Source organism: Chlorocebus sabaeus, chromosome 11 (genome assembly GCF_047675955.1).
Source record: "Chlorocebus sabaeus isolate Y175 chromosome 11, mChlSab1.0.hap1, whole genome shotgun sequence".
NCBI lineage: Eukaryota > Metazoa > Chordata > Mammalia > Primates > Cercopithecidae > Chlorocebus > Chlorocebus sabaeus.
The window spans coordinates 52,755,585-52,766,840 of NC_132914.1; the positions used below are offsets into that span (position 1 = coordinate 52,755,585).

General features: G+C 35.1%; 1 protein-coding gene and 1 pseudogene across 1 annotated transcript; one reads left to right on the forward strand and one right to left on the reverse strand.

Annotated features, from left to right (window-relative positions):
* Positions 1 to 204: 204 nt before the first annotated feature.
* On the reverse strand, positions 205 to 1,948 carry LOC103238456 (heat shock factor protein 2 pseudogene; annotated as a pseudogene).
* Positions 1,949 to 6,756: 4,808 nt separating this feature from the next.
* Positions 6,757 to 7,713, forward strand: LOC103238455 (olfactory receptor 9K2). The gene has a single exon (XM_008003542.3). It carries the CDS (start codon positions 6,772 to 6,774, stop codon positions 7,711 to 7,713), a length of 942 nt encoding a protein of 313 aa, XP_008001733.3. The 5' UTR covers positions 6,757 to 6,771.
* The last annotated feature ends 3,543 nt before the right edge of the window (positions 7,714 to 11,256 follow it).

Sequence of the window (11,256 nt, forward strand, 5' to 3'; positions counted from 1 at the left end):
TGTGTGTGTGTGTGTGTGTGTGTGCATGTAGGCTTGTCATGTATGGCCTTTATTGTGTTGAGGTATATTTCTTCTCCACATATTTTTTGAGAGTTTTTATTATATTATTAAAAGATGTTTGATTTTGTCAAATTTTTTTTTCTGCATCTATCGAGATGATCGTATGGTTTATGTTCTTCATTATGTTAATATAGTACACCATATTTATAGATTTGTGTTTGCGTGTTTGCACTGTAGGATAAATTTCACTTGATCAACTTCTATAGATTTATCTACAGAGGACATAACTTCTGATGATGCTGTTGTACTCACCTGTTCGACAGAAGAAGCAGGGGTCCTGTCGAGGAATGCAAGAAGTGGAAAGGCAGTGTACTGGATAAGCTGCTCATCTGGCTTGGATTTAGATTTTCTTCCCTCTTCCCAAACTGGCTGAACTAGATTGTTCTTGGTAGTTTCTAATCCTTTTTTCTCAGAGTCAACCAGGAGACCTGGGTCTATGCTAAATTGTCTTCCTGATAGCACAACTTGGAAGTCCTCTAAACTGCAATCAATACTGTTAAGATAATCCAACAACTCAACCTTTCCCAAAAGACTGATGTTATCATTCAAAATGGAATCCATTATGGTCACTGGGTCTTCTGAGGTCAGACAGGATGAACCATTTAGTAGACAGCACTAGACATGAGAGGTTGCTGTCATCACTGCCTGAACTTAGGGCTTCGCTGGCTGGTTCACTCTGCTCTCCACTCTGAATGACAGGTGCATACTCATCTTCATTGTCATCTTCAGCGGTGACAATATCAGGATACTGGGTACAACTGGAGGGACCATATATAACATCCTGGATATATATACATACACACACATATATATGTGATATAATGTATGGATATGATATAATATCCCAGTTTCTGGAATAACTGGGATATTTTCTTCATTTGCATTATCATCAGTAACATTGTAAATAATGATGTCATCTGAAATCATCTCCCTTGGCTTTAAAACTTCAGTCCTACTGTGTGGAACTTTATGATGGTAATTATCAGTTGGTTCTTTGACTATGTGCTGAAACAGATTCTTCTTTTGGGCTCCATTAGTGTTTAAAGTAGAGGCCTTTTATGTTTTAAACTCACAAGTTGGTTATTTTGAACCAATGTAACAGTAAACTGGACAATCTTTCGAATAACTTGTTGCTGTTGTGCATGCTTTGCTCGTAATTCTGACACCTCCTTCCAAAGGGACTCATTCTCACTTTTTAATTCAGAAAGCCTGTACTCAACAGTTTCCTGTTTTATTTGAACCTTCTGAGCACTACTTATGATTTTTTTTAAAAAAAATTTCCTGACGAATTTTTATTTTCTTCTGGTTTTGAAGATGAAACCTTCCTTTTAATGTTCTCCAACAAGTCATCCTGTCCTTGTTTGAAATAAGGATGCTGAAATTCTACAGGACCATCTCTTTCCTGCTTTACAGTTCCAGAGTCGATATGTATTGCTTTACGGAAACCATACATATTCAGTTGCCTCACAAAGTTTGCCATGTTATTGTCCTTGAAATATTTGGGAAGAATTTCCTTTGCAAATCGTTGCTCATCTAAGACCAGAAAGACTTTGGTCATTCTGCTTCCAGGTGATGATCTCGTTAGTGTGGGTTTCCTCCACAAGCGTCCACATCTTGCTGAGGAAAGCCGGCACGTTCGAACTCTGCTTCATTGCTAACGCAGCGCAGGGATTCCAAACTCTACACCCAAACCCTGTGGTAGTGTCGACGGCAGCGACTGGAATCATTTATTAAAGATTCAGTTGTTGGACCAACTGGATATCATTGCTTTAGAAAGGTGAGTAACTGTCATCCAGGATATAATCTGTGCTCTTCCTTAGCAACAAATATATGAAGCAATTACAGGTCGAAGTACAAGGGTTCAAAATGGGAATGTCAGCCACCACTGTAAAACCTATCAACTCACTCTCAACTTTTTTTTTGCTGGATGCCTGCATGACATTTGTCCCTGCTGAATGAATATTCTTACTGCTTAACAGAGGGATAATTTTACTAGGGGAACACAACAATAGATAAAATGAGCTCTAAATCCAGTGTGTTTACTGAACGCATTCATTTTGCTGAACCAATAGGTTAAAAAAAAAAAAGCTTTGTATTCTCTTGGGTAAATTATTCTTATTAGCAACAGATATTAACAGAAGGAGTATAGCAGTAACGTAGAACATTTTCCAGAAACCCTTCTAATACTGCCATGACTCATTGTAAATATTAATGAACAACCACAGCAATTAATCACAGGCAGGACCACAGGGTCTCGGATCCTTCAACGGTGAAGTTTGTGTCACCCTACCAGCAAACAACTTCAAGATATTGAGGCTGATGTTCAGAAAAAAGGTAATATGGAGTGGATAAATATCAATATTGCCTTTAACTAGCTTCATATATGACGACTTTATGAGCCATCATTATTTTCTCCTCTTTCCACCCATTCCCCTTTTCTTCCTATTTTACATATACGCATTTATAGCAGTTAAAGAGTTATCAAAGACAAATTATGATTTTTTTGCTGATATAGAACAGTTCTTTAAATTATTTTGAACTATATACAGTGACTGATGAGAAGTTACTAACTTAATACATAACACCTGAATAGACAACTTTAAAGCGATTAAAATTACAATATAAACCCAACTTTAGATCCAGTTAATCATTTGGCCTTTACTTGATGGATTAGAAGGAATTTGTTGGATCTTGCCCATATCACGGTTATGCTATTCTATCTTTTCTTATCAATTACTATTGAGAAAATATAGTTAAAAAGTCAGCAAGGAGAGATTTGGGTGAATGGAATTCTGAAAGTAAATATGAAATTAACTTTATGACTAGGACCCAAAATTTTCCTACAAATTGCATTATGAACCACAACATTTCCTTTCATATCTATTTCTATTTGCTTATCAAAAACTGTGCTATAATGATAAATTGAAAATGCTTCTTTTTCAGTGAAGAAATTAAACTTAAAAGATCCTTGTAATTTTTCCTAAAGAATGTCTCATATGTACTTTAAGTCCTCTTAGACTTTTCAAAAAAATCTAGAGTCTCTGAGGTCTTCACGGACCTTGCTTCTAGATCCTAGAGGTCTTATTAATTAATCAACTTGTTTTCTTCTCTCCCAGAGGTACTGTCTCCCAGAAGACAAAGGAAATCTCAATACTGCAATTATATGAAAAAGTTATAGCAAAACCAAAGCCCTCATGGATAACTGCTGTTGATATTTTGGCAGTATTCAGAAATGCCAAAGAGCTCAAGACCTCTACGTGCATATCCATGGCAATCTGTCCTCTTGCCTTGAAAGCGTCCAAGCTTCTGACAATGCAGGATAGATAATATCCCATGGATTGATTTCTCAGGTTCACTTTGCATAACTATAGACTATAGTTCCTGGAATTACTTCAGTTTTGGCAGAACATGATTTGAAAAATTCACCTTGACTCTCTTATGAAAAGGACTATAAAACTTTTTAGGAAATCAACTACCAAAAAAAGGACTATTTTTAAAATAGAGCAATGAGGCACATAAGCCACATTTATCTATAGGAAGAATCTAAAACTGTAATAATAAATGTGTATTTGTGGGAAATGATTCATTTTATTTCAAAGTAATGATTTTTCAGTACTTATAATTATGACAGTCATTAATTAACTTTGTTTATCCTTTCTAGAATTAAAACAATAAACAGAGGAAAACATTGGAACTCTGCTGCTTCATTATTAACAGAATCTGACAAGTTACTAAACAATACAAGGTAAAAGTAACTTTTAAAACATGTAAGTTTTTGAAAAATAAGTCACAAACTGACTACTTGTTCTTGGCTTCTCCGGGAAGAACTCTCTTTTCCAGTAAAAAAGGTAATCAGCAATGCATTTATTAACATTTATAATGTTATAATGTTTATAACAGTTGATGATATAAATTTATTTTGATAAATTTGTTTTTTTCATTCTTCTCTGATTCTGCATGCTCATTATCATTCAGCTTGTTTCTATGTAATAAATATGTACTGAATTATTGTCATTCACTAGATTCAGAACATTATGTTGACAATACGCAGCAAACAAGCTGAGTTTGATGTTAAGGATATTATTTTCAAGTGAGGAATAATTAACATTTAATAGTAATATTAAATTATAATGTTGGAATGAGTTTGATAGGAATAAATCTTAGAAATTAAAATAATCTGTTTTGCCTCTAGATGAGAATAAAACAAAGATAAATGATATATATTATTTTTCAAAAAATGATTTTTCATGCTTACTTCAGTCAACTTTCTTTCACTTCTTAAATATCTTACACCTTTCCAGACCATAAGTGCAATCTAATGTAAGCTCTTACTACTTTTTAATTATTTACATATCTAATTTTTGATAAAATGGGTGAATATTTTATTTTCAACATTTAATACAGTCTTAAATAATGGTAACATCTTATGCAACTTTTCTCTTAATAATCTTTTTTCTCAGGCAAAATATTCCATTTCTCCAAGATTTCTTTCTCTCTCTAAACTTTCAACAGATTGATTCTTACCCTCAACTGAGAATGTTTTGTCCAAAAACGAACGTATATATTATTAATTTTCAACCTAATAAGCATTATTTGGTATGAATAGTGGGACTGAGCACTGAAGATTTTAATGAAAATAATGGCTAACATTTACTGAATACTTACTTTACCATAAATGGTGCTAAGTGATTTATGTACATATGTCATTTTCTATTCCCAAGAAAACTTTGAGGACTCTTATTTCCACTTTATATATGAGAATACAGTATCATAGAGAGAGAGCATAAGTAACTTGTCCAAGGTCCCATTTAGAAAGTGAGGGAAGCAGAACTGGAGCCTAGATTTATTTAAACCTAAAACCTGTACTAACCACTGCAGTATTAGATAGATAGTTTTTATGTTTTTCTCTGTTTCTGCATGATCATTATCATTCAACTTTTATCTATAATAAACATGTATTGATTAATTGCCATTTACCAGACACATAATGTTATGCTAACAATATATGGAGAACAAATTGAATTTTGTCTTAAGTAAGCTATTGTCAAGTGAAGAATAATTAATATGTAATCTCAATATTAAAATATGGTGATAGTTGGTCTCTTCAAATTGTCTTTGGATGAGATGTTTTGACCCAGGTTGAAGAATAAGAGATTTTATTTGGAAATATGAAATTTTAACTAAACTCTAAAGTGCAAGCAGAAGTAAGGTAGGGGAACAGGAAGGGTCCTTTATTAAAAGCTGATATTGTACAGTGATTAATCATTAATGATGATTAAAAGCATGGATTCTGAAGCCAGTTTTCTTGGCTTCAAATCTTGATTCTGACTCTAGTAAGTGAATTTCAGCAGACTTCATTTCTCTGTACCTCAATTTCCTCATCTGTAAACTTGGGAATATAATAATACCCACTTCATGTTATTATTGTATGGATTAAATGAGCTACTATGAAAGCATTTAGAAAAGTGTCTGGCACATGAAAAGTGCCATATACATGTTTGTTATTATTGTTGCCTGGACAGAATCATGCACAGAAGGCCCTTAGGACAAAGAAAGAGTGGCTTGTATTGTTAACATATGAAGTTAAAAAATCTATTTGAGCAGTAATGAGTTAATAATGGCTACAAAAGTTGTATTCAGGGCAAACAAAAGTGTAATCAACAATGCCCCCATATGTATCCTTTGCAGTATTAATTTCTAAAGTAACTCCTTTATCTGGAGAAGAGTTCTACTGTAGATCTCTTTTTAAAGAACTGCAAGTCACATGGACACATAGAGGGGGAAAAACACACTGCAGCCTTTTGGAGAGTGAAGGGTGGGAGGAGGGAGAGGATCAGGAAAAATAACTAATGGGTACTAGGCTTAATACTTCAGTGATTAAATGATCTGTACAGCAAAACCCAATGACACAAATGTACCTATGTGACACACCTGCACTTGCACCCCTGAACTTAAAATAGAAGTTAAAACAAAGATCTGCAAGTCTTGGGATCAAGAAATGAAAGGAAGTTTTCTTTATGAAAGTGCTTTGATGGTCCATCTGGGACAGAAATTTTTGAATGTGAGTACTAATAATCTGTGCTTGGTTGTGCACACCTTTTATCTTAGCGGGTACATAACATCCATCAGAATCCAGTTTCCATGACTTGTGAAAGGTAATTGCACTTCACAAGTAGTTTTTTTTTCTTTTCTTTTTTTTTTTAACTCAGTCACTTCCTCTATATTTGTTGGTACTCCAAATTAAGTCCCCGTTTTCCTAAACTTTACTACTAAAACCCCAAATATCTCCCAACCCAAACTACCTAATGTGCTTCCTAAAGTCATTTATTAAATTGGTTGTGCTCTCTTCCAGTCACTGCTTCATGATGTTGAAGTTACTGTGTGAATCATGAGTGGGAAATGTATAGAGAAGTGATACTTGGAAATGAGAAAGGCATTTGGGTAGAAAGGAATTGTATTAGGTGCAGAGGCAAAAAACCTAACTCTACCACTTAAAGAATTAAAAAATACAACTAATCTTTGGTTTCAACAGCAATTGGTTGGCTTTAAGTCACAGTATACTTATGAGGCTAAAATTAATAATAAATAATAAAATTAATTTAAAAATAGCTTCGTAAATCTTAATATCATAAGAGATTATTTGTAATGCTAGGATCCAAACCAAGAGTTCATTTGTATATTTTGCCCTGTGCCTCTCAACAGGTTTCTACCATGGGTGACAGGGGAGCAAGCAATCACTCAGAAATGACTGACTTCATTCTTGTAGGCTTCAGGGTCCGTCCAGAGCTCCACATTCTCCTCTTCCTGCTATTTCTGTTTGTTTATGCCATGATCCTTCTAGGGAATGTTGGGATGATGGCCATTATTATGACTGATCCTCGGCTAAACACACCAATGTATTTTTTCCTAGGCAATCTCTCCTTCATTGATCTTTTCTATTCATCTGTTATTGCACCCAAGGCTATAATCAACTTCTGGTCTGAAAGCAAGTCTATCTCCTTTGCAGGCTGTGTGGCCCAGCTCTTTCTCTTTGCCCTCTTCATTGTGACTGAGGGATTTCTCCTGGCGGCCATGGCTTATGACCGCTTTATTGCCATCTGCAACCCTCTGCTCTACTCTGTTCAAATGTCAACACGTCTCTGTACTCAGTTAGTGGCTGGTTCCTATTTCTGTGGCTGCATTAGCTCAGTTATTCAGACCAGCATGACATTTACTTTATCTTTTTGTGCTTCTCGGGCTGTTGACCACTTTTACTGTGATTCTCGCCCGCTTCAGAGACTATCTTGTTCTGATCTCTTTATCCATAGAATGATATCTTTTTCCCTGTCATGTATTATTATCTTGCCTACTATCATAGTCATTATTGTATCTTATATGTATATTGTGTCCACAGTTCTAAAGATACACTCTATTGAGGGACGTAAGAAGGCCTTCTCCACCTGCAGCTCTCACCTCGGAGTTGTGAGTGTGCTGTATGGTGCTGTCTTTTTTATGTATCTCACTCCTGACAGATTTCCTGAGCTGAGTAAAGTGGCATCCTTATGTTACTCCCTAGTCACTCCCATGTTGAATCCTTTGATTTATTCTCTGAGGAACAAAGATGTCCAAGAGGCTCTAAAAAAACTTCTAGAGAAGAAAAATATTAGTCTTTGATTATTTCTCTTGCACTGATTGTATTGTGGCTATTTATTTAATACACCTGTGGTCATTAATAAAAGTTACTCTCCTGAATGTCATAAAAATACTTTTAGTAGATTTTTTCATGGGATGTACTCTTTCCATATTTTACTTTTTACCCCCCAAGACATCATTAATTCTGAAAATCTTGGATATTGGAGCTATCCTGGGCATGAGGTAAGTATTTTTATGATAAACCCTCTTACTGGTCTTCAACATTTTATTTCACAGAATTTATATCTATTGATTCTTGTCGCATAATGTAGAACAATATTTTTTATTTTGTTATAGTGCTTCAGCAAAATTTTGTCTGGTGTTTGTCTTTGGGATTGCCCATCCATCCTACACACAATCATGGGTAGTTGACAAAGATGCCCAGATTATTTTTAAATAAAATATGTCTTTAATTTTGTAGCTAGTTTCATTACCATGCTAAATGTGTATTAAGTTTTCACCTTGATCAAATATTTTATGTGAGCTACATAGAAAGGAAGTGCTAATAATAAGACACAAACTATAAGTAATCTTTATACATTAATTTGGAAAACTTTATACTTCATTATTGTGGAGTGCTCTAAGGTACTGCTAGGTGCTGGGTCCCAGTGCAAAGAACTAAAATAGGAAATAGAGATCTTCAAACATTTTGAGCCATCATTCCCTCAATTTTGATTTTCATGATTTTGTCTTGTGTTAATAATTGCTAAGGAATAATTAATAAAGGTATAGAATCAGGGAAGTCATCAAAAAAGATTATGATCCAAAATTTACTTATTGATGCCTTTTCATATCGGTATATATTTGATTAACCTTATTGAATATCTGTATAATATGTTCTGGCCTTATGGTGGGCTCAGGGATAAATAACCTCATTCTTTTGGAAGTTTAAAAGTTAGTGCGATATTCAAATCCTTGGGCATAAAACCAAAATCCAGACATTTTGCCAAAGGTACTCAAAGAGATCACAAAAGTGGGGTGCCTTAAAGAAGGTGGTTGGTAATCAGAGAAACCCTTCTTGGGCTACATGAAACATTGATCAAAGGGGGATTAGATTGAAGTCAGGAAACCTGCTACAGTGGTTTATAATATTGATGTGGGTTTAAAGGTATGCCGATATTAGTGAACAAAAGCAGATTTTTAAAACTGCAGGTAAATGAAGAGAATGTACAAAAGAAGGTATGTCACCCCATTTTTGAAATTGAGTGTGTGTGTGGTCATGGTACAAACAGATAAAAAGTATAGGAGCTCTCAGAAAACCTGAAATAAAGGGGGAACTTTCTTGCCTTGATGAACATGTATAAAAAACCTACAGTGAACATTATATTAAATGACAGGAAACTAGAAGGTTTCTTGCTATTATCAGGAAAAATGCAAAGATGCCTTCTGTCACCACGTCTTTTCAATATTTTAATGAACGTGCTAGCTAATGCAACAAGAAAAGAAAAAGAAATGAAAGTGTTATGAACTGCATGGTATTCCCTCAAAATTCATGCAGTGAAGCCCTAAACCCTAGTACTTCAGAATATGACTTTAATTAGTGATAGGGTCTTCAAAGATTTAATTGAGTTAAAATAAGGCTTTAGGATAAGTCCTAATTCAATATCATTTGTGTCCCTATAGAAAGAGGAGAATAGGGCACACAGAGGGACATGAGGGATGCATGTGCACAGAACATCAACCATGTGAAGAATCAACAAGAGGGCAGCCATCTGCAAGCTGAGGAAAGAGGGCTCAGAGAAAACCAACTCTGCTAAAACCTTGATCTTGGACTTCTAGCCTCCATTACTAAGAAAATTAATTTATGTTGTTTAAGAAGCCAGTCTGTGGTGTTTTATTATGTGATCTCCAGCAAATTTATACGAATAGATCTATAAATTAGAAAAGAAGAGAAAACATTCCTTGTTTGTAGATAATATGATTATCTATGTAGAAAATTAAAAATAATAAAAAACCACCCTTCTGAAACTAATAAGTGGTTATACCAAAGTTGCTGAATATAAGGTTAATATACAAATGCCAATTTCTTTTCTACATACCAGCAATGAATATTTGGATTTTAAAATTAAGAACAGAATTCTGTAGGTGACATAAGCAAGAAGGCAGTATAGGAATTTCTAGCCCTGGTTCCCTCACAGAAACACTAATTTAACAATGAACCAAAATACCTTTATGAGAATTCCAGAATGCACTTAAGAAGTTGCAGTACCCCCAGGCAACCGCAAAGCCAAGGAAAGTTACAATGACATGGGTAAGAAGAGAAATTTCACTTTGTTCACATCAGCTACTCTACCAAGCTGGCACAGCTCTGCACTAGGACAGCACCCTGCATCATGACTTCTCCCTTGGGAACAAAGATAACAGTGGAGAATCCAAGCCAGGATCCAATATTCTAGCTTTCCAGAGGGCTGCAGGAAGGACTAATTTCTGTCATTCTCCACTAAGAGCACTGATGTAACTAGCATAGTTTTAATGCCTGGGGGCTTCTGAGAACAAAGGAGAGTGTGTATGTGGGGTGGGAGTGGAGGTGGTTTGCTGTAGCTAGCATGGTTAGGCAAAATCAGAAAGGGCCACATAACTTGAGCCTTCTATCTCAGAGGCAAGGAGAGTGGCAGAGTGTACATCTGGTTGTAGGCTTTTTGGAAGGCTGCTTTAAGGAATGGAATCAGTTTTGCCTGACTAAGGATGCTGATGAGGAGCAGCATACTTTGGATACCTGGTGACCACTGAAATCAAGGCAAGACAGTACTAGAGAAAAAGAAACCAGTAATTGGTTCTGAGAAACTGCATGAACAGGTTCAGAGAAGTCACATTTTCCCCCAAAAGTTTTCACATATCCCTGGAATTTCTAGCAGGGCTGATTGGGGAGGGTCTCTCATACAAAACCAGTTTGTAAAGGCTGGTAAAGGTGGCTGTTTTTTCAAATGTGTGGGTTCCAGCATAAAGTTATGAGACACATGACACATATGAGACATATGAGACACATGAAGAAAGCGATAAGCAAAGAAACAAAGCTCAAAATATGAACAAAATAAATCTTCAGTGACAATTCTAAAGATTTAGAGATATAAAAAGAATTGGATTTCCGGGGCCTATCATGGGGAGGGGGGAGGGGGGAGGGATTGCATTGGGAGTTATACCTGATGTAAATGACGAGTTGATGGGTGCAGCACACCAACATGGCACAAGTATACATATGTAGCAAACCTGCACATTGTGCACATGTACCCTACAACTTGAAGTTTAATAATAATAAATAAATTAAAATAAATAAATAAATAAATAAAAATTAAAAACAAAAAAGAATTGGAGATATATAAATTATCTGAAAAGAGTTCAAAATAGCTATCATAAAAATGCTCCATGACTAAAGAAAACTATGCATAACAAAATGAGAATATTAACAAAAGATATAAAATATAAAAAGGACCAAAAAAAATTTTAGAGCTGAAGAATACAATACTTGAACTAAAATTTACTAGAGTTTTATAGGCGACTTCACAGAGCAGAAGAAAATCAACAACT

What these genes read in the sequence shown, in the direction of transcription:
- LOC103238455 (XM_008003542.3), top strand. Translation starts at nt 6,772, where the DNA reads ATGGGTGACAGGGGAGCAAGCAATCACTCAGAAATGACTGACTTCATT.